General features: G+C 39.8%; 4 protein-coding genes across 8 annotated transcripts in view; 2 read left to right on the top strand and 2 right to left on the bottom strand.

Moving 5' to 3' along the window:
* Positions 1-1,028: 1,028 nt before the first annotated feature.
* LOC125290951 (cyclin-dependent kinase-like 3) lies at positions 1,029-6,374 on the bottom strand. Of its 3 annotated transcripts, none has more exons than XM_048237424.1 (12): positions 6,041-6,374; positions 5,727-5,921; positions 5,315-5,493; positions 4,784-4,896; positions 4,354-4,430; positions 4,118-4,206; positions 3,853-3,988; positions 3,342-3,577; positions 3,144-3,222; positions 2,817-2,949; positions 2,137-2,242; positions 1,029-1,129 (listed from the first exon to the last, which is right to left on the bottom strand). In XM_048237424.1, the coding sequence occupies exons 1-11, from the start codon at positions 6,206-6,208 to the stop codon at positions 2,142-2,144; spliced, it is 1,506 nt and encodes a 501-aa protein (XP_048093381.1). In that variant the 5' UTR covers positions 6,209-6,374; the 3' UTR covers positions 1,029-1,129; positions 2,137-2,141. The 3 variants fall into 3 exon arrangements, with proteins under 3 accessions (XP_048093381.1, XP_048093380.1, XP_048093379.1); XM_048237423.1 differs by having other exon boundaries at positions 2,204-2,242; positions 4,291-4,430; XM_048237422.1 differs by having other exon boundaries at positions 4,291-4,430.
* A 154-nt stretch (positions 6,375-6,528) lies between these two features.
* Positions 6,529-11,517, top strand: ube2b (ubiquitin-conjugating enzyme E2B (RAD6 homolog)). Its single transcript, XM_048237425.1, has 6 exons — positions 6,529-6,934; positions 9,093-9,173; positions 9,644-9,669; positions 10,153-10,242; positions 10,389-10,477; positions 10,622-11,517. The coding sequence occupies exons 1-6, from the start codon at positions 6,891-6,893 to the stop codon at positions 10,748-10,750; spliced, it is 459 nt and encodes a 152-aa protein (XP_048093382.1). The 5' UTR covers positions 6,529-6,890; the 3' UTR covers positions 10,751-11,517.
* Position 11,518: 1 nt separating this feature from the next.
* On the bottom strand, positions 11,519-13,157 carry cdkn2aipnl (CDKN2A interacting protein N-terminal like). Its single transcript, XM_048237426.1, has 3 exons — positions 12,882-13,157; positions 12,672-12,774; positions 11,519-11,814 (listed from the first exon to the last, which is right to left on the bottom strand). The coding sequence occupies exons 1-3, from the start codon at positions 13,091-13,093 to the stop codon at positions 11,806-11,808; spliced, it is 324 nt and encodes a 107-aa protein (XP_048093383.1). The 5' UTR covers positions 13,094-13,157; the 3' UTR covers positions 11,519-11,805.
* A 7,071-nt stretch (positions 13,158-20,228) lies between these two features.
* The window catches only part of jade2 (jade family PHD finger 2), a 79,349-nt gene continuing 75,440 nt past the window's right edge, over positions 20,229-24,137 (top strand). The window contains exon 1 of one of the 3 annotated variants that reach the window (XM_048227583.1): positions 20,229-20,556. The gene's annotated coding sequence lies outside the window, so the exon portion shown is untranslated. Of the gene's footprint in view, positions 20,557-20,645; positions 21,506-22,150; positions 22,605-24,137 lie in introns of those variants that run through there. The other 2 variants (XM_048227592.1, XM_048227602.1) reach the window with 2 other exon arrangements.

The following is a 24,137-nucleotide window of genomic DNA, read 5'->3' on the forward strand; positions in this document are numbered from 1 at the left end:
TAATATTGCGTTGTTAATGTGGTGCAAACAAACAAGGCTAGAGTTGGATCAGCCTTATCCATTGTGAACAATAGCTGGCAAAAGGACGTTATGAGAACCGTTTAGACTCTCTTAAAGTGACAATGCACCATTGATCAATACTTATCAAGTATAACATCAAGTTAAACATCAAATTGGCAGCATTTCTTTAAAAACATATCCAATACACACTAATGCACAGTAATAGTGTAAATTATTGGCCTTTTGTTTTGCTTTAGTTGTTTGTGTGTGTGTTTTTTTTTTTTTTTGGGGTGCCAATATTGTTGTTGCATACCCCTTAAAAAATGGGTAGCTGCGCCCCTGTGGATAGGCTTGGTAGGTATTATATGAACAATTTTGAGAGCTGTGAATGCAAATAAAGATGTTTCCAGTGATTGTTAAAAAAAGGTATGAATAATTTTGGACACACCATTTTTCATAAAAATGTTAAAAAAGACAAAATCACTTCTTTTTTTATTCTATGCTTCTACCACATTGTCTAACCTTTTGTCATGTGGCAGTGTCATTTTCAGTCAGAACAAACATATCAGTCAAGAGAAAATCAACTTTAAATCAATATTTGCCAGGAGCATGAATAATTTTGTTCTTAACTGTATGTGTGCAATATGTTCTTGTAGTGGATGAGTATACATTAGCACTCAATAATGCATTAAAGGAGTGGTTGAGGATTTTGGACATAGGACCTTATTTCTAAGTTAGCAAGTGTGATATTTATCAGTGGAGACTGTTTTCAACACATTTTATCCAGTCCTTCTAGTTGCAGAGTTCGCAGGTGCTAGGCTAGTGCAAGTCAACAGTATGTGTTAGCCTGACACTAAAAACAGTCTTACCCACTCCACAGTACACCCAAGGCAAATAAATTATAACACCAGACTATCGATGTAAATGTCTTTACCCCTTTAAGCAGCAAGAACTGTGTCTGTCTGTCACTCACTCACACACACACACACACACACACACACACACACACACACACACACACACACAGATATTTTATGGATATTTAATTTCATGTTAAGAATTCCTGTGAATAAAGCAGTTCAGTTTCTCTTTTTCTGTCTGCTCAGTTCAGCCATAACTTGAAAATCACCTGTAGGTAAAAAAAACAAAAAGACATTTTCAGTCAGTGCCCAAAACTTATATTACTTGCTCTACATTTCTGCTCATTCCAAACACAATGCTACATATTTTCAAAGGTAAGGAGCCTATTAACCTTTAAGGACCTTAAAGTTATAGCCTACTAAGCAATTTCATGTATTTTGAACAGGCAAAATCTCCAAAGAGCTATATACTGACAAGGTAGGCTAATGTTTCACGATTCTCGCAACGCGAGATGTCTTAAGGTCGACTATTGAAGTTGCATGGCTGGTTCTCTCGTTATGACTCGCTACGGCTATGCTGTATGGCTATGCAAGGTGAAAGATTCCCAGGTTCGTTTACCATCAAATTGGTTTTGTAAAAGTTATATTAAGGTGAAAACATTGCATAGTGTACCTTTAAGACATTGTGGGTTAGCCATATGTTGTTTTATAACTTCCTTGTAGTGGAATCACTAAGCTATAGGCTGGAAGCTGGTCCCAAACCAGGGGAGGTCCCCATCAAAGTAATATTCTAACCTAGTTCCACGTAATTCAGGCTGATTTCTAGTTATGTTCCTGAATCTCATTTCTATCCTCAAGCCACTAGGTGGCCCATGAACCAAAGCATCTCAGAGACATAGCTCTGCAGCAACTTGTGTTTCACTCTTGATGACAGAGACCAGGGTGGAAGCATGGAAAGAAGGATGTGAATGCTTCAGGCAGAAGAATGTGTGAATGCTAGAGTCAGCTATATCATGTAGCCCCCCACCCCCCAACATGTAGTGGTTCCACAGACAGAAAAATATGTGAATTATTTGTGTGTGCCGCCTTAGCTTTAATGACCACGGTGCACTACCAAATTGGGGTACAGTTATCGTTCAAAGTTAAGTTCCAGTTACCTGGACCAGAGTAGTGAGTGAGCTACAGCTATCTCCCCCCTTTCTATAATTTCTATGTGTCAGCAGACTAGAACAACCCTCTAATTTCCTAGTTGAAACGATCATGTTCCTAACCTTACCTATTTTAAGGCCTATTTCCCAAGTCAGAGTCAAACTGAACTAATGTTGGTATTTTAGAGTCATCACCTTTCCTCTGCTCTCTTCTCGAGTGCTTTGCTGATTTGACTTGTTTGAGGGGAGAAAAAAACACATAAAAACAATATTGTATTATACATTTACACTTCTTCATTTAGCAGATGCTTTTGTCCAAAGCAACTTACGTCAATTATATTACAAGGGCCATTGTCCCCAGAGCAACTCATGGGTTAAGCGCCTTGCTCAAGGGCACAACAGTGGAAGCCATGAATTAAACCCACAACTTTTCCAGCTACTGCCTTAACCACTACGCTACAACTGCAATAATAGTGGTGCTCAAAGAAAACAATGTCACAATGTAAAATCTATTTAAGGTTGAAGTGAACCCCATACATACCAAAATGTGGTTTATATAAATTTAGGTCAGGCAATCAAGCTTGGTCAATGGGAGATGTTTTGTCTATTAGCACATATATCAAACTCTAATACGTTAATATAAAATGCTTGGTTATTCATTCAGTTTCATACAGTTACAGCTCATTGAAATCAATAATCATGATCTGTTCCACTGACGTAAAAGAAGGTGCATTCCTTTCCTTCTCACTAGACGCTGAGAAATTTTTAGCAAATTTTTTTTTTTTTAAATCACAAAGCACTTTTTTACCATCTGTGTTCTTTATCTCCATGTGGTGACCAAGTATGGGAAGGTCAGGGAAACGCACATCCCCGACAGTCCGTACCTTTTTCTTGGTCAGGCCCACCATCTCAACCTGCAGTCCAAGTCCATCACTTTGCAGCTAAACAAAATGATAACAAAAGCATTAGCTGACCAAAACTACTATTTCTTTTACAAATTATATACCACACTTCAGAGCTGGCCTCAATTTCATTCTAATTTAATGAATAAAAAAATAAAGCATCTCATCCCAATCAATCTACCCAACCAAGCACATCCAAGCTCCTGAAAAAGGCTTTTGTCCTGTTTAATTACCTGAGATTTCCCCTCAGCCTGCTGGCAATTAAACAGAGCCATATCGGAGGGACTTGATCTTCGTTTCACCTTGTTTGCCCTAAACAATCAATCAATAAATCAATTAATTAATAAAGTAATTAGTCAATAAACAAGTCCATTAGCTAAGTGTGCATTGTTCTCAAATGCAGAAGTCTCCATGAAGAATTACAGACTGACCGGGTTTTGTTGACCTCCATGTTGGATGGGGCTGCACCTAAGAAGTTATTGCCCTGGCTGATTCGGGGCATGGTAAAGGTGATGGGAATGGTGCTTTTCTCAAGCATCATGTCAGGAGAAGAGGCCGTAGTGTGGATAACCGGGCTGTCCACCATCACCCTCCCATGCCTACGGCTGGCTCTAGAGTGCTTTGGCTCGGTAGTTTCCTCTTTCCCTCGTCTGTCTCTTTCAGCTTCCTGTCAAACACAGGGGCCTCCATGGGTCATTTGAGTCAATCGATAACGATGCACGCCGAGCACAGACATTACGAGACAAATGCACTCTTTTAACAAATCAAAGACTTGTTATGTGGTAAATTATATGACAACAACACATTGCATTTATATAGCACTTTTCAAGGCACCTAAAGTGCCTCACAGTGAAGGGGGAACCCCACTAACCACCACCAGTCTGTATATGCCATTTAAAACATCTGAAAGTCTGAAATTTGACTAAGATCAAAAGTGCTTACTCTGGTGCGTCTCTTGCCGTGAGAGGATGAGCAAACAGACAGCTCCTCTGTTTGCTCCACAGTACCACTGTGGCACCACTGAGTGTTGTAATATTTGGCATCCTTCATAACTAGTGCCTGTATCTCAGGAATGAATCTGCAAAATAAATAAATACATACATAAATACATATTTTCTTGGTCTAGTCCTGGTAAAATTCCATATCCACAATGAATGCATGGAGGAAGCGGGCCAAAATAGCTTTGTCTTCCATTATTTTGGGTCACCTTTCACTAAACTGGTCTTTTGTGAAGTATCGATGATTGAGCAGTTTGGAACAGGTGGCCCTGTCAGCCGGATCTATCTGTAAACATGCCTGAGAAAAGAAATGATTGGCTAAAACGAGAGATGGCCAAACAAAGACATGTCTGCCTTCATAGGAATCTTAGAGCAAACCTACATCCACCAAGTCGGCTAATGTAATTGGGAGTTGATAAAATTTCTTTCTGTGATCTTTGGGCACCTGAACCTCAGGAAGCCTGGCCACGGCAAATGTTGGGTTCTTGAAATACAGGTCCAATTGATGGCGGGTTAAAGGACCTAAAAGTATACATTCCATTATTGAAAGAGCCAACACTGTAACGTTGATACCATTTGAAATGCTTACTTCCTTACAATCTCAACTAAGAATCTGATTAGTCCCTGGTATAAATGTGGCCACCTTGAATTATTTTGTTAAATGTTTGGCAAGGAAAATCTTTTGATGAAACATCATTATCACACAATGTCATGCCAAACAAAGTTTTACATGGAATTATAGGATGCATATCTTTAACCATTACAAGTTTACATGTATAACTGTCAGTTTCTGCAAATTGTCATCTGAAACAGACAAAGTTGAATTGTGATCTCCATCGGTATGAGTTCAATACAGTAATAAAAGGTTGCCTTACCCACTTTGCAGACGATCTTGTGTACCTGATCTAGGTCAGATGAACCTGTCAGAAAAGCATTGCTAGTAGCCATCTCTATAATCAAACAGCCAACAGCCCAAACATCCACAGGCCTGAGAAATAGGAAAAAACATCTCTTTAATGAGCCCATGAGATGGGATAACTGGGCCAAGGTGGGATACATGGCCACTGTAGGGACGTACATGGTCCCTCTGTGTGAGCACAAGCACAATAAACATTCATTTACCCCTTTGCCTGCTAAACTTATTAATAGGCAACTCCTGCAGAATGGACAGAACAGCATGAGAGGTTCTGCAGATTCCACTGACTGCTAGCATAACCGTAAAGGTGTGTGACTGTCAGAGTAATGTTTGCAGATGTGTCCCTATTTAAGGGGTAGTTATTGTGCTTCATAGTGTGTTTGATACAGTTCTCTTAATCTAAGTCCGAATTGTTTCCCATGAAAGACAATAAAGTAACCTAATTTGAAAACAAACACCCATTAAGCATGTAGGCCTACCAAATACTTACTTGCTATAATTTTTGTCCCCCACCAGTAGCTCAGGGGCTCGATACCACCTGGTGGCCACATAATCAGTGAAGGGCTCACCAGTCGGCGCCAGTGTTCGAGCAAAGCCAAAGTCACAGACCTTGACTATGCCAGCATTGGACACAAGCACATTCTCTGGCTTTATGTCTCTATGAATAATCTGTTGAGAACATAACATATATAGTCATGAACTGAATTTAATCCCCAGCCATTTTATCCCCCCATTTTCTGTCAGTGCCAAATTGTATGCCAAATCTTTTTTTGTCCTTGCATTTTGTTTGTTGTTGGTGCCATGGAGCCTTTGTTTTGGTTTGACTATTGTCAAGGTGGAAAATTAGCACCTAGCTATATTTATAACTCCTTAATATAGGCCAGACTACACAGAGTACTTGCATTACTGGTGTGAAGATAATCAACTGCTCTCAAAATCTGGAAAATGAACTTCCTGAGACGTCTACTCTCCAAGCCAGAAGGATGTCGTTCCAAGTCCTCCAAAACATTGTGATCAATGAACTCAAAAACAACAAACAGACGTTTCTTGTATCTGAATACTTCCAACATGTTGACAAGATTTTCATGGCAAAATTGCTGCAAAATACATACAAAAAAACTACTTCTACTTTAGATCTATATTTGATCAGAATAAACAACTGTATCAACTAGTATACATTTAGGTGGAAAACTTGTTGGGTTTAGCCTATTCTTACCCTCAAGAGTTTGATTTCTCTCATGATAATTTTCTTCATAGTTTTGTCCTGCTCCTTATCAATGAACCTCTTAATGGCCACAATGTGCCCTGTTTCTTTGTGTCTGCATTTCAACACTGTTCCATAACTTCCCTCACCAACTACACCGAGGTTCTCGTACATATCCATCTTTTATGGATATCCCTCCGCAGCACTGCACACTAAATCAAGGTGACAAGTTGTAAAGTTGTTATTTTTGCTGCATATATTCCCACAGTTCTCTCGCCATACTGTAAGCAAATTAAACCTAAACGCTTCTTTTTACACCACTGCAGCAACTCAAACAATGTCATTCCATCCGACACATCAGAACTTGGTGACCATGACAATAGATATCAAGTCATAAACGGGCTTTTTCTAGAACGTTGGCTCCCATCAGTACTGAATTTTGCAGTACGCAGTTACTAGCCTACACTGCGCATTAAATGGCCTGATAATCACATTTAATCAAAATTCGCATAAATAATGGTGTAAACTATTACAAAAACCTTTGCTCAAGGCAACCGCATTTCGTATTAGATGGTGCAGGGATAACACAATATAATACTAGCATTATAACTGGAAGCTGGTTTGAAAATCATAGATGGAAAAAAGAATAGTTAGCCTACTTTATTATGTTCTTTATTAATGTTACAAAGTAACTAAACTCAAAGAATTGTGTCGAATCGAATCTCTTGTCATTTTCCTGTGCAAGTATATGACGTCACTATAGTTGTTTGGGAGAAGAAAAATACAAGCCTTGCCACCACTGTTCAATCTCACCGGTGTCGAAACATTTTATGACATAAAGGGATTTCCCTGCCTTACTACCATGTCCACTCCGGCAAGACGACGACTTATGAGAGATTTCAAAAGGTAACATGAGTTTTAATAATAAGGATTCTGAAAATGAAGCTAGTACCCTATGCAATTTCAGCATATCCTGCTTGCTAGCAAGTCAGTTTGGTGGACGTAGTGTTCCAACAAAAGGCCTCTCGATTGTTATCATGGCGTATCGTTTGTTTGTCAATTTGTTTAGATTGTATGAGATTCACGGCATACTTTCGAGAGGATAATGTACTCATGAATTGGGATGACGTATAGCCATACCAAGTAACATAAACACCTCAATAATAATTCCTCAAACGTCGGCTAACGTTTGCATAGCAATTAACCATTGGCTAGCTAAGGCTAGCCATGTAGCCTACCTAACGTTACTGCCGATATTTACTTACCAAATAGTCTAACCATAATAGCATGTCATACACTGCAGCTGACAAAGGCAAACCACATTATGGATTACTTAAGCCATAGCTTTGACGTGAAATGGTTGCTAATGCAACTAAAGTAAATAACTTGCCTATAATTTTACAATACAGAGGAGGAGGTGTTATGTTTTAGCCTACAGTTTCTTGAAGGTGCTATTTCAGTAACGTAGGTCATCTTATTTCCCTGATTACCCCTGTTATTTGTTGCATGGCAGATTACAATTAGGCTAGTGGTCATAGTAACATCAAACAGCTTGTCAAATCTGCTCCGACCTTACGGTCTATAGCTCCTACTGAAGGATTGGTATGTTAGGTAATTAACAACTGGGATGTGGAATTGCATGCACAGGTAGGGCTCAGTTGTTGCCACTCTTGTTTTTTGGAAATGGGATCTCCCAAAGTGAACGATGAAGTTGGAAACTAACACATCTGTGCTTGTTGAGAATAACGTTAGCCTAAACAGCTCTGGGGATGATTAGCAGTATTCTTCGTTGGGTATGAGCATCAGCACATCTTGTAATTGTAGCCTAGGCTATATATTGTGTTGATATCAGATTTTAATATCACATCCAAGTGGTGTTCACAGATAAAAGAATATGTGCTACACCTTATTAGAACATACCAAAAGTAATATAAAAGTTGTGAGATCATGTAAAAAAGGAATATCGTAAGTCAAACATGCCAGGTATATTTATGGTTTGTTCAGTTCCATTGCAATTAAAAAACATATATCATATTGCATCATATAGGGCTTAAAGTGTCCAGGCAGGCCTAGACATCTTCAAAAATGCCTGATAACTCCAGGCACAGAAATGTTTTTTGCTTTAAAGTCTGAACTTTGCATATACATAGTTCACAATTAATTTCACTAGGTGTAGTAATACGCAGGTAGAGTAGGCAGACACTAAATGGCGAAATGTGCCATTGTTGCATCATGCATCCACCTAGTGGGAGAGGTCCACCTAGATGTAAATGACAAAAACATGGCAACCAAAAGAGGAGAGGGTATACACATGCAGCACACAAGAAATCGAAAAGGATAAACATTTTCTTTTACATTGTATAAAAATATTAGATCAGTATATTAAGCAAAATTTAAAAAAAAATAATAATAATAATAAATAATGCCAAATTTAAAAGAAATTACAGAATGACACTCAAATGAAATACTTAGGAGAGTACCCAACCTTACTACTACTAGCGGCACTATATGCCACAGAATGCCATAAAGCAAGAGACAGCCACTAGGTAAAATCTACCACCAATTTTATTTTATTGATTTTTTTCCCCTTTCTCCATTGCTACTGTATGTTACTGTGTATGTGTGTGTGTGTTCTAATGTTCTATTATTATTATTATTATTTTGTAATATTATTATTAATATTCTCCATATTCCATGTCAATTGTTGTCATTATTACTATTACTACTTCATTGAATTGAAAAAAAAAAAATTATCTTTTCAGTGTTCACACTGCCACAGGTCTCTGTGGCCACATTACATTCTTTGACATATTTCTTCACAAATCTTAATCCTCTTTATCCGTTTTATAAATATTGGTACTTAAGAATTTACAGTATATATGTCAACCTGGTAACCATTCCACAGGTTAAGGGAATGGTTTTCTTTTGTAAGCCATGGATTCCACATTGTTTTTTAATGGCTATGCTTACATACCTGGACCTGCATTGAGATAGCTTTTCAGTCAGATATGCGGACCTGCTGCATAGATTAACTAGTGTTTACAATACCCTTTTCTATTCACAGACTTCAAGAAGATCCCCCAACTGGCGTTAGTGGAGCCCCTTCAGAAAACAATATAATGTTATGGAATGCTGTTATATTTGGGTGAGTCATCAAAATAAATTTAGATTATTTTCTTTCCCAACACTCCTCTTACATGTTCTCAGATTGTTAATGTCTTACCAAAACCATATTAAACCATAAACCTAACCATATAAACCAGACCTTCATTTTTAAAGTTATCGCGCTGTTAGTATATTGTACAACAGCCGCCATAGTGGAATCTAAACATCTAGCTTCTCTAGTGACAGCCTTTTTGTTGTAAACAAAATCAACTCAAGCACGCTCAGGTGACGTGAATGACTAGGCACTGTTGCTTATCTGTCCATGTTCGTATAAAGCCCGCCCAAACATCTCTGGTTCGGGCATAGAGACTTCTTAATGGAGTGACTCCAGACCGAATTTCCCAAATTCAAGTTTTTTGGGCAGGGTAAATAACATGTTCTGGTAATGGGAAAGTAGTCTATCTAATATGATGTTTTTCATAGAAATAACAGTTGTTTCTTTGTTTTTAGACCTGTGGGAACGCCATTTGAGGATGGTAAGAATTATTCCATTCAGTTCAGCATGAAATATAGTACCTGTGTAGTTTTGGCATCAGCCAATAAACATAGTTGGGGCAGGATGCAGTTTGCCATGATGTGATCTAAATGTTGAACAGACACATTAAATATTTTGTCATTAAATAGTTAAATGGAATGATGGTCTCTGACTTAAACAATTACCTATAGATAAATCATCTATCTATCATAGTATTTTGAATGAAATAATGGAGAATAATTTGGCATCAACCTGCTGATGAGACACAGAGCCCACAGGCATACACTGTAATCTGTTTTCAGCATTGTTTTAAAGGTGAACTTTCATTAGTCTACATAGAAACTTAACTCTATTGACAACATTCCTTTTTCAGCTACAGAATTTTATGGTGTAACTTGTTCATGTAAATATGTGTGTCAACATTTATTTATAATATGCATACTTTTCAAGGTCATTTCAGCTTTTATTGTATGTCTCTCCACAGGAACCTTTAAGCTTGTGATAGAATTTTCTGAAGAGTACCCCAATAAACCTCCTACTGTTAGATTTAGCTCCAAAATGTTTCATCCAAATGGTAAGATTTTAAAAATATTGAATTATATATAAAATAAACAAAATGGACACACCAGACATTTAGGCCTTTTTGTGGTAAATAGTTTTTCTTGTGGTCTTATTTTAAACCTTACTGTTTCTCTTTCATTATATTTGTAAATCTGACAGTTTATGCAGATGGAAGTATATGTTTAGACATTCTACAAAATCGCTGGAGCCCTACTTATGATGTGTCATCCATTCTGACATCAATCCAGGTTGGTTATCTTGGCAAATCATGCCTTTGTATTATAAAGCATGTTAATGACACATCTATAACTGTTGTATTGATTATTACACATATATAACATCGGACATACAGCTGCATTTTCATTTGTGGTCTTCTTGTACTCACGATTCAGTCTCTGTTGGATGAGCCAAATCCGAACAGCCCCGCCAACAGTCAGGCTGCCCAGCTTTATCAAGAGAACAAACGGGAATACGAGAAACGAGTCTCCGCCATCGTGGAGCAAAGCTGGGTGGACTCGTAACACTACAGTGCAAGTGTGCCTCATCATTCTTAATGGAAAAGAAAATATTTCAAACTTTCATTTACCTCATTGGTTTATCAAGTCATCATTATCAAAGAACTCAAGTGCCACACAAGTAAACAATTTTGAGGGAACTCACACATTAAGTCAGTAGGGTCTTATTACATGCTTGCCAACAAATTTTCAGACAAACAATATTGTGCTATTGTTATTTTTATTGCATGATGTGAAATAAATTATTCCAGACAGAATTTGTAATATATCTTTTTGGACTGATGCTGTTACTGTTGTTGATGGATGGTGAGAATAGGCTACATTGTTTTAAGTGATAAACTGGCATTATTCTCATGATATTGTGAAAGAAATAGCTTTTACTGTTGTTGGTTTTCAATTTGTAGACTGAGAGTGACTTTAATCAAACTTTAAATTGATGTAAGGTCCAACACACCATGACACGGAATGTGAAATAATTGTTACCTGTTGCGTGAAATGTTGGATTCATAAATAGCGTCCACAATAGCTACCAGTCAGTTGCACCTTCTTTCACTCCCAACAGGAATAATTCAACTCTTGCTATTCAAATCAAATATAAATCTGTAATGGAAATCATTAATTGATTCATCAAGTAATTTCATAGTAAGGGTAATGTCACTAGTGTCTATGATATCCTTTTCATAAGTTAAGTATTTTTTGTTAAGTTACCCTATATGAAATACAATTTATACATATAATATGCTGTATAAAGATAATAAACATTTTTCAGACAACTAGAATGAGATTGTTTATTATTGTGTGTGGTGAAATATTTAGGTATTTGATCCATCATTGATTTTGAGCAGAGAACATATTATAAAAAACTTTAAACACATGCACACAAAAAGAAAAAAACATTTCCACTATATTTTTTAAAATCCATAAAGCTTAAGTAACGCTAATACATCAAGTCATTGATCAATCCAACGAGATGGCAAATATCATCAGTTCATTCTTCCCAGCACTAGATGAGTGCCTTTGTTCCTGTTGCCTGCAAATCCACTCCAATTCCGGCCATTTGTTCATTTCCGCTAAAATAAAATATATATTTTTAAGATATTGAATATAATTGCAATGAACATTTTTCCGTTAAACCATATTGGAACTTTAAAAAGAAAAGTCATGCACACAGGTATCACTGAGTGAATAAATGATCATAAAGTGAGTGACAATAACAAATGTAAACAATTCACAAACAATTTTACTGAACTGCATCTCAGTTAGAAGTGTCTCAAACTACGGTTTGGATTAAACACAAGAAACTTTGGAACTACAGTTGTACTAAAATTATTCACACTTCACAACTTTGCTGATGTGAGTAATCAAGCATCTTTGGTGGAAATTCCTAGCTAAGGTCTCCTCTGCACTGTAGCTTAAATTTCATTCTATTGCTGTAAGTCACTTTGCATAAAAGCATCTGCCAAATGAATAAATGTAAATGTAATGTATATGTTAAATAACCTATGAAAACCGTGGCAGCATTTTGGAGCTTAGGAACATCTCTGAGCTGAAGTCTGTGACTCATGTGAACTGGCAGGACTATTGCAGACATATCAGAAGCTACTAGTCAACCTTTCAGTACCAACCTCTAGGGCTAAATTATTTTGCATATTGACATTATGATTTGTTCTCACCATTATGTTCCCAATAACACTGATATACGAGCACATTTTACTCAACAGCTTGCTAAGTCAGTACTAGTTCTATCTGGTCAAATAGTAGCAGTATAGTAGTAGTAGTAGTAGTAACACCAGTGTGTGTAGCAGGAGAGTAGGCTATGGTCATTTGGAGTGCAACTCTGCACAAATGTTAACAGTCCATGAACAATCTTACTGAATTGTACCTCACTTCGAAGTGTTTTTTATTTGTCTACGTGTATCTAGCCTACCTGCTGTTGCATTATCTCGTCTCTGGTCTTGAACACAGGAGCATCCTCAACAACAATTCCTTCTGCCATAACGCGAGCTTTTTCGAGGATATCCGCGCTGTACCTGTGGCAAAAATACATGAAAACACACTCAGCATTAGAATAACTGTGTGAATTATATGACAGCAAATTCAATATTTCTATTTCTATTATAACTCAAATAAATCTAACCGGCAGCCCAGGAACACATTGTTTGCCCAAACCATGGACAAGGCGAGAAGATGATCTAAGTGAGGATCCTCATAATCATTTATATTCCTCAAGATAAACTCTCTTCTTGATTTCCAATGCTTGTCACTCTCTGATATTGAACGAAATGCTTCCACACTGTCAGCCAATTGCCTATTTTGTTCAATAAAGTCCTCGACATCTCCTGAAGCCATTGTATCTCTCTCATTCAATTTTGAACGACAGTGAACATGCGTTCTTCCTCTTCCTCTTAATGTATCATGGTTGGCAAACAACGAATGGTGCATTACCGCCACCTGCTGAAATGGAGTGGAATAAGTATGTCACTATTTTCCTACTAACAGCTTTATTCACTCATGATTCAATATGGTTTTATGAGTGTCACATATACTACACTTACCATCAAGTCAACATTGCAACTTGCAAAGTCTACCTGTACCCAAATACACAAATATACACTAAATAGATGCACTCCCCCTCCCCTCCCCTCCCCCCCTCCACCATCACTGCAGATCAGGCTATCGCACCTCTCCCCCACATGGTGACCACGAGCAATGCGGCAACAATGGCCTCAGCCAACGGCCATCAGTCTCTAGCCAAACGACAACCCTCTCAGAAGCACCCCTCCTCCTCCTCCCCCTCCACTCCCCTCATCCCCCCATCATTACAGCTTCCGAAGTAAGTTATCTTTTAAAAAAACTTCATCCTCGTAAGCCAGCCGGGCCTGACAGACTGTGTCCAAGGCTACTCAAGGCCTGTGCTGCTGAACTGGGGGAGCCACTGAAGCACATCTTCAACTGGAGTCTACATCTCGGACAAGTTCCAACACTGTGGAAGACATCATGTCTCACCCCCGTCCCTAAGAAGCCACACCCCAGTGAGCTTAATGACTTCAGGCCTGTCGCTCTAACATCACATGTGATGAAGACACTGGAGCGACTGGTCTTAGGTATGCTCAGACCCCAGGTACGCCATGCACGAGACCCGTTACAGTTTACATACCAGGAGAAAGTGGGCGTGGACGATGCCATCACTTATCTTCTACACAGGACACATTCTCACCTAGACAAGGGGAAAAGTGCTGTGAGAATCATGTTCTTTGATTTCTCAAGTGCTTTTAACACCAACCCCTCAGACTGGGAGACAAGCTCTTGCAGATGGGTGTGGACGCTCACCTGGTAACCTGGATTACAGACTACCTGACCGAGCGACCAGAGTTCGTCAGACTGAAGAACTGTCTCTCTGAGACTGTGATCACCAGCACTGGAGCGCCACAGGGAACTGTGCTCTCTCCAGTCCTGTTCACCCTGTACAAATCTGACTTCTGCTACAACACCGAGTCATGCCACATGCAGAAGTTTTCTGACGATACTGCAATTGTGGGGTGTATCAGGGATGAGCAAGAGGAAGAGTACAGGAGCCTGGTGGAGGACTTTGTGCAATGGTGCAAACTCACCTGAACAATAAACTGGACTGGTCAGCCAACACTGACACACTCTACAAGAAAGGGCAGAGCAGGCTGTACTTCCTGAGGAGGCTGCGGTCCTTCAATGTGTGCAGCAAGCTCCTCAGGATGTTCTACCAGTCTGTTGTGGCCAGCGTCCTCTTCTATGCAGTGATATGCTGGGGAGGAAGCACAAAGAAGAAGGATGCTGGGCGACTTGACAGGTTGGTAAGGAAGGCTGGCTCTGTAGTGGGAGCTGAACTGGAGTGCATCACTTCAATATCTGACAAAAGGACCCTGAACAAACTGATCAACATCTTGGACAATGAATGCCATCCACTCTACAGCACTATTAAAAAGCAAAAGAGCTTGATCAGCTGGAGACTCACGCTCACTGCCATGCACAACTGAAAGGCTGAGGAAGTCATTTGTCCCCAGGGCCATTGAACTGTTTAATGCTTCACTAACAGGGCAGCTGTGGCCTACTGGTTAGCACTTCGGACCTGTAACCGGAGGGTTGCCGGTTCAAACCCCAACCAGCACGGCTGAAGTGCCCTTGAGCAAGGCACCTAACCCCTCACTGCTCCCCGAGCGCCGCTGTTGATGCAGGCAGCTCACTGCGCCGGGATTAGTGTGTGCTTCGCCTCACTGTGTGCACACTGTGTGCTGTGTGTGTTTCACTAATTCACGGATTGGGATAAATGCAGAGACCAAATTTCCCTCACAGGATCAAAAGAGTATATATACTTATACTTATACTTAAAGGGAAGAGGAGAGATAGACTTCTCTGCTTAGTCTGTCTGCCTCTCCACCCTCTCCATGTTTGAGTACTGACTGCTTTACTCCATGTTTGAGTACTGACTGCTGACCATGTTTGAGTACTGACTGCTTTGACTCCATGTTTGAGTACACTACTGCTTTACTACTGTTTTACTAATGTCCACAGCCTAATGTTTTTACTACTGTTTTCCTGCTACACTGTTTTTCATGCTATATTAGCACACATGATCAATGGCTTCTGCTACAATACTGAATGGCTGTAACCCTATTACCTCAACCTGTTCTTGCACTGACATATTTTTTTTATAGTTTTTTATAGGGCTGTCAAAATAACTTTTTTTTTTGTCAAAAAAAATTAGTGCAGATTAATCGATTCCGTATGACCTTTGACCCCGAGCCGTTCTAGTCAGTAAAAATTAGACTGTAAAATGAAGGAGAGAAGAAAACGTGCTGCCTGAATCATTGATTGGAACATTTACTTTTAAAAAATGGCCTGAAAATGTCTGCAGCAAGGAATTTGCATATCATCGGAGTTCATCAACTCTATAGTCGCACATCAATGCAAAGAAATAAGTGTTGACATTGAGGGGAGTGTTTATTCATTTTCATTGTGTCCCCTAGGTTATATCTATGGCCTGAAATGCCTTGTATGTGGAAAAAAAAACTTCTTCCCGAAGCACATTTGAATTTATTTCCTCAGCATTAGGTCATATCATAGATTATTATGGCAATTATTTGAACAGTGAAAATAATAATAAAAGTTTTTTTTAACTTTAATGTCACTAATGTTGATTATTCAATGATTCATTTGAAATTAAATATTTAAAATACTTTCACAGCAAAAATTATATATGCGATTAATTTAGATTAATCACAGAGTATGTAATTAATTAGATTATTTTTTTTAATCGATTGACAGCCCTAGTTTTTTATATTACCTTCTCTACATTATACCTTACTCTCCTATTTGTCCATATTATTTATGATGGACTCTAGACCTTATTATTGCACTGTTGGACTAATGTTGGACTACTTTTTGCACCTTCACCATGACACTCACTCTCTTGAGCACCTCACCATGCACACAGAACTACAGGCCCTGTCACTACAAGCGTCTCATGCTTGATCACCCTCAAGCACACTGGATTTTTTACATTTAATTTATATAGTATATTTAGTATTTAGTTTTTCTTATCTCCTACTGTCTCTATTGTACAGTGGAGTTTGGTTATATGTTTATACTTATATTTACCATTTCTGCTGTAAGTGCATGTTGTGTGTGATGTCTGTATGCTACTGAGACCCCCTGAATTTCCCCTTGGGGATCAATAAAGTATCTATCTATCTATCTATCTATCTATCTATCTATACAAACTCTGTTGTGTACTCTTGCACTCTCTCTCTCTCTTTTATTAGAAAAAAAAAAGAAGAAATCACTTGTAGCCTACATATTGCGATCAAGCTCAAAATTGAGCTCAAATGCGTTCTGTTTCCACTGATCATCCTTGAGATTTGTACTTAATTGGAGTCCAACTGTGGTAAATTCAGCTGATTGGGCATGATTTGGAAAGGCACACACCTGTCTATAAGGTCCCATAGTTATCAGTGCATGTCAGACCACAAAACAAGCATGAATTCGAAGGAATTGTCTCGAGGCACAGATCTGGGAAAGGGTACAGAAAATGTTCTGCTGCTTTAAAGGTCCCAATGAGTACAGTGGCCTCCATCATCCGAAACTGGAAGAAGTTTGGAACTAACTTGGACTAACAGTTGGATCTAAACTGAGCGATCGGGGGAGAAGGGTTTTAGGTGACCAATAACCCGATGGTCACTCTGACAGAGCTCCTCTGTGGAGAGAGAACCTTCCAGAAGGATGACCATCGCTGCAGCACTCCACCAATCAGGCCTGTATACATATATGGTGGTGGCCAGACGGACGCCACTCCTTAGTAAAAGGCACTGAATATGAGAAACAAAATTCTCTGGTCTGATGAGACAAAGATTGAACTCTTTGGCGTGAATGCCAAGCGTTATGTTTAGAGGACACCTGGCACCGCTCATCACCTGGCCAATACTATCCCTACAGTGAAGTATGGTGGTGGCAGCATCATGCTGTGGTGTGGCATGTGTGCTCAGGATTGAGGAAAAGATGAATGCAGTACAGAGACATCCTGGAAGAAAACCTGCTCCAGAGCGCTCTTGACCTTAGACTGGGGGTGACGCTTCATCTTTCAACAGGACAACGACCCTAAGTGGCTTCAGGACAACTAGAGTGGCCCAGCCAGAGCCCAGACTTGAATCCCGGAATAACGCTGTTACATAACGACATGTGGAAAAAGAGAAGCGCTGTGAATACTTGCACTGTATCTCACCTCAGAGGACACACACTCACACTAATGACTTTGGTGTTGATATAGCTATGAGTATGAGTGAAGACATTTTCAGCCTCTGCCAGTAAAACTCATTTTTGCCAGTTTGAGATATGGGGGTTGCGACCCGGCTTTAAAAAAAAAAAAACAGCCTGACCAGCTTAAGGTGGTTTGCTGGGTGACCAGCTTGGTTGAACAACTGAAGTTTTCACAAGAGTTTTGGTGGTCTAGCTGGTTTACCCAGCTTATGATGGTAATCTGTTTTTTTTGGTCTTACATTCCTGGTTTAACTGGCCATGCCAGCTTATGTTGGCCAATCTAGCAAACCAGCATGACCATCTTACACCAACAATGTCAAGCTTGGCAGGCTGGTCACCAGCATGAGCATCATGACCAGCTTCCTCAGATGGTCATGCCAGCATGTCCACCTGTTGGCCCAACCAGCTACACTAGCCAAGACCAGCAAGAGCTGGAAGAAAACCTGCAAGGACCAGTTAAAACCACCAGCATAAGCTGGTTTCTAGCTGGGGTTTTTTTCAGCTGGAGAGGCATGGCCAATGTTTTTTTCGCCAGACAATAAAAATTTAGGACCAACTGGCTTACAGACTCTCTCTCTCTCTTCCAGGCACAAGTTTTAAAAATGTTCAATTAGCTTCTGCCTGTGGTATCTACATGATTCAATGGCATGTGCTATTACACGGTTTCATGAGTGTCACATCTTAGCCTACACTTACCATCAAGTCAACATGTTTATTTTTTAAAACAATTAGGCCTATTAGGCTACTATTTTTTTAAACTGTTAAGCTCAAACTAGTATGAGTATCTGAGGATCCCAAACAAAAGCAAAACTGATACAGAGGATACAAGGATACAAGGAAGTTTATTGTCACATGCATATAGTTACTGGAAGTAAGAAATGCAGTGAAATTATGTCTGGTGTCAGCCTATTTGTGCAAAGTGTGTGTGTGGGGGGGGGGGGAGCAAGGGGACCCAAGAGCAACAGGGGCAAGGAAAAACTCCCTTACCAAGGAAGAAACCTTGGGCAGATCCACGGCTCAAGGGGCTAACCCAACTGCCAGGGGTCTTGGTGTGTGTGTTGGGGGGATGACAGGGGAGATGGGATAGTGTGCTGTGTATGTGGGGAGAGGGCAGTGTGCAATATGTGTGTTGGAGAAGCTTCCCCATGAGACAATGTGCTGTGTATTGGGGGGCAGTGTACTGCAAGTATGGTGAAGGGACTTACTATTGCAAGCAGAGTACTGTATGTATGATGTATGTGAGTGATGAAGATGTGTGTGTGGGCGGGAGGGGAGTGTAGCAGTGACTGTGTGTGTGTGTGTGTAGTGTGCGTGTGGGTAGGTGGGGGCAGTGTGCTGTAAGTATGTAGAGGATGTGTGTTGGAGAAGATCCTGAAGACAATGTGCTGTGTATGTAGGGAGGGGGGGGCAGTGTGCAGCAAGTAGAGGAGGCTTACTGTAGCAAGCAGTGTGCTGTATGTATGTGAGGTGATGACAGTGATGATGTAAGTGTGTGTGTTTTTTGTGTGTGTGTTGGGGATGGGGTGGGGTGGGGGTGGCAGAAAGGCTAGGCAATCAAGGACATGGGTAAATGGAGGAGAAATCAAAAATAATAAATAAAAAGTTCTATGGAGATGTGCAAAAGTTGGAGAAGTACAGAGAATGTCTAATAAGACACCAAATTTCCGCGTACTATTTTCTTATTTGGACAATATCTTGTTTAGACTAACAGAGCCCGTCTATCTATTTTGCAACTGACTGAGGATGAACCATAGACTGTATAATATGCGAACACACGTTTCAGCGCATGCGTGCCCTGATGTTCTTACACATTGCATTTCCAGACAGTGCCACACGGCGGCCAAGCGTATACATTGCAAACAAACGGAAATAACACTTTAACTAGTCAACAGAGGGCGATGTGAACCCATTGTATAAGACCTTTAGGGTCCTGACATACAAAGTCTACCTGCACTGTATATACACAAATATACCCACTCTAGTGCACTTTACACCACACACACGCCCCCCCACCCCCACCCCCTCTCTCTCTCACACACACACACTCATACACACATTACTCATGTACATTTAGTCCAATCGTGCTTGCAATTGTTTGCTTTTCAAGAGAACCTGATACTTTATCATTTATCTCACCTCAGAGGTCACACACACACACGCACACGCACACACTATTCCCAGGCACAGATATGGAGGTTATTAGGGAAGGGGGACGCAGCTGCATTAATTGTTTTAATTATGTGCCCCATTGCTGTGTGAATAACATTACAAATGAGTGTCAAAGTGCTCCTCTTTATCTTACATTTCATCGATGTAGTTTTTTTTTTTTTTTTTAAATAAATGTGTTTTTGTCATAAATGTAAATTAATGATACAAAAATGCAACATACAAATATGCGACCTATTGATATTAATATGGCGATGTTACCATGCATTTAAGCTTTTCATAACTGTGTCAGTGGCCATTGTACCATAAATCCTGTTTATTATATATATATATATATATATATATATATATATATATATATACACACACATATAAATAATAAATATTGGTCTTCAGTATAAGTGCTAGCTCCTCGTCATCTCTTCCTACAGCAAATATTGAGTTTTCTAAGAATGTACTGTACTAAATAAATGATGCAGTTGCTGTTAGATTTAATGGTGTTAGTAGACAAAATGAACTGCGCACCTGAACCTACCTTAACACGACTGTAAGAGGAAGAGCATATTACTTAACGATAGGAGTGTTAAAGTAACGCAACGTCAGTAGTCTCATACAGGAACTAAAGATGCATGGGTTTGATTAGAAAGTTCGGGTGGGTCAAATCAGTACGTTATTTCGAATGCAATCTATCTCTGCAACTTCTTTTAGCAAAAATACAGAATTGTTTTGCTGATACCCGCTCCCATCGTCCTCCATGTAAAATGGACGGTTATACTATCACGAACCGCCCCATTTACTGATTCGACAAGCCGTTGACGTTATCTTAATGGTTGCTATCACTCTTTGAAGAAACTTGACAGGTACGTAAAGTTGGTATTGTTTTCGCTCTAGCTTGTGCATGGTTAGAAATGTAGAGGGTAGCCTATTTGTTGTATAGTTGTTTGTAACGGTGAATTCTAAGTACGTCATTAATATGGCGCCAAAAGAGTTTTAAGTATGAGCTTATTTTGTTGTAAGGTTGCAAGACTCCTTGTGTATGCCTGTAACGTTAACGTTACTGTGCAATCGCATACGAAGGAGAGCACGAATGAGGTAGCTAGAGGAAGAAACCACGAAGTCGAAATGTTTTAAGCAGAACGTCTCGAAACTACGTTAGCCAGTTAGCCTCTGGTTTATTCAGTTATTGAAAAATATCGTCCTGGATACACTTTCAAATAATCTGAGAGAGGCAGAGTCATGTGATTTGCATTAACATTACCTGATGGATACAAGACTAAACCTGATACCATCGAAATGCGACATGGTTTTGCAGTTTGAATTAGTTAGCTTACCACGCTAGCCTGCTTAACACTAATATACAAGCTACAGATACAAGCGAGGTTGCTGGTTCTTTCGATTTAATAACATTAGCTTGCTAATTTGGATTACGCGTGATACCCCGAGAAAGTCAGGCAACTGTAATATTATTTAAACGAAGGCTGCGTAACCGTTCGTCGCAGTCTTCAGAGAAAATGTGTTGAGTCGTGGATAGATCCTCCAGCTGAACAAGACTGGCGTAAGGACTTTAATTTTCATTCTTTGGAGAGCATCTTGACTACGTGCTGTCACCGCAGCAGTTGGACTCTAACTAACGTTTGCACCAACGTAGAAAGTCAGTATTGGCTAACCAGCTAGCTGTCTAGCAGCACTGGTATTTCACTAGTGACTTATCATTGAAGCTACATGTGTGTAGCTTCAAATGGTATCCTAATATCCCGACATCGTCCAAGACGGAGGACGTTATACTTTCTACAGTAAACTGGAACCAAGGTAAAGATGTGTGTTGCTACTGTTGGTCACTCACAAGTTATGTAATGCTATCCTGAGCTTGCTAATGTTGGTTGTAGCGGGGAGGTTGCACGCACTTGTCTTACAGACCAGCGGTAACGTTAGCTTATGTTCATAGATGATGCATGTAGGTCAGATGACAGTATTAAACGGAGGACCAAAAATGTTTGAGAGACAGTTAACTTTTATCCAGAACGATTCCGAAAGTACCTAGCCAATGATGATTTGTGTGTCTATATTCGGCGTTTTTATTAATCCGTAGATTGTATGAAGTAATGGAAGCAGGGGAAGAACAAACATAGTGCCACTTTAAATCAGAAACATCTGTATTAATGTAAATAATTCCCCACGAGCACGCAGATGTCAAGGTTTTAACCAACTTAACAAGGCTCATGCAAGCGTATCCTGCTTGTCGCGAGGAACCTCAACCTAGTCAAAGCAGGACTGTGCGGTTTTCGGAGTTGGCTGTCTCTCGCTTCCTTTTCAGAGCAGCTGGGTTAGTAGTATCAACGGAATTGGGCGATTTTTGGATTGGTTTGTGTTTAGGCAGCCGCTTCGCTGTTGAACATATGGTGGTCAGGAGAAATCCTGTTCGCATTTTTAGGTGGGTTGTTGGCTGGGTAAGTTGCAGTCGCTAGCTCCATCTCATGGCATTAACATTAAGCTACAATCGAGTAAGCAGACCTAAAATGTAAGGAAACGGTCTTATAGGCATGTCATATTTGTCTTTAAAATGAAGTCTAGGTTCAGGATAAGGTTGCATGTTATTTCGAATCCCGCAGCTTTTCATCTGCCGTTACCGTCTTGGGCTGTCTGTAGGGGGAGTGGCTGTTGTTTACCTTCAGAAAAGTCTGCTCTGCCCTCCGCGAAGGAGGCGGGGCGGGACACCATCTGGGATGCGCATGACGAGAGTATCTGCATCCTCTTCCCCAATTTTAGTGGTGACTAGGATAGTTTCGGTAATAAGAAGTACATATACGTTTTTTTTTTCTTTAACTCGACACACGGAATTTCACCTTAAATACAGAATTGTATTGGAAGAAAGAACGACACTGGTGAATAGAAGTCGGACTTCTTCAAGGTATTAAGCCACTATCAAAGTTGACTGCAAAAAGGTATATCTCGCAGTAATCCTCTTATCTATGTATTTTTAATCGGATTTGCACAGAGGCATACTGATGGCATATTATTACTCGAAAATTCATCTACAATCTTTAATATTCTGATGCTCAAAGATCAGTCTAATGGAATGGATGGTATCCTCCAGTCAATTACTTTAGAATCATCTCAGGGCCTGTTATATTCCCTGTAGTGACAGCCTTACTTCCAGCTCCCGCTGGTCTTGTAACAGGAGATGACTCACTGTGAGGGGGGCATAAGCACCTTCTTCCTACATAGCCATCGTATTACGCCATCTCGAAAGCCTTTACTGTCCTCAGCATTTCTTGCCAATTATTGTTATCTCTCTCTCTATGTGTTTATGAAGGTGTTTGAGATCAATCTTTGATTTCATCTTTCAACATTTGCAGAGAAAGAGAGAAGGAAAGAGAGAGACACGGACCTGGTTACGTGTGTTATGTGTTCATGCAGAAACAGCATGTGAGCCCGTGTGCTAGCAGGGAGTCTCCCTTGATTGGCTGAGAAGTAGATCTCAAGCTCACATGGGCAGTAGTGTCCTATTAGCAACCTTACCATTGGGGGGTGTGTCATCCATGAATGAACTGCAGCAACCTATCAGCTATCAGTGCCTTGTCACTCTGATGTGAAGTACACACACATGCACACACACACACACACACTCACATAAATACACATACACATACACATGCCACATACACACAGACATGGCCCATAACCTTTCATAGCACAAGTCAGTTTATTTGTGTCAAAGAATAAAGGGAGGAGCAGAGGGTGGAAGTGTGTGTGTGTGTGTGTGTGTGTGTGTGCGTGTGCATATGACATACATGTAGAGTATTCTAGAAGTGGCATTAATGTTCATCAAATTCAGCTTGTCTGCTTCAATGAGTCATGGAATCATGTTGTTCAGTTGGCTTTAGGTAACATTGCTACAAGCAAACAGAGATGAATTGTCTGTGACCAAGGGTGAGGAATCACTGAATGTTATTAACAGATAATAACAGGAAAAAGTCATTCAGTAGTGGCACTTCCTTTCTCTACACTTAAAAAGGTGAAGAAATCCTGTAGAGAAAGACAATTTGTTTTTATTATTATAATTAAACTGATAAGCCTTTGATTGCTTTACAGAAGAGCAACCGTATGATTGATATATTTGGTAAATATGTTCAGTTTCATTGACTGTTTGAAAATGATACATTACTCTTTCATTATAGGAATTGAATGGGAGATAAGATGTTTCCAGGGCCAGTAGCTATGCCAGAGCCCTAGCTCATAGCATTTAGCACTATGGTGATCTAAAAAGGCCCTTTCTTTGCACTGTGTGCCCTTGCCATATCACATTTGCTATTTGTTTGTCTATGAAGATGACTATGAAAATGAAGGTTTTGTTTAATCAACATGTGTGTTGTTACAGATGCCAAAGTTGCACCTCTCAGGTTGGGCATAGGCAGGGCTTAAAGTGTTCAGGCACTGTGCC

The sequence above is a fragment of the Alosa alosa genome, chromosome 2, assembly GCF_017589495.1.
Source record: "Alosa alosa isolate M-15738 ecotype Scorff River chromosome 2, AALO_Geno_1.1, whole genome shotgun sequence".
NCBI lineage: Eukaryota > Metazoa > Chordata > Actinopteri > Clupeiformes > Clupeidae > Alosa > Alosa alosa.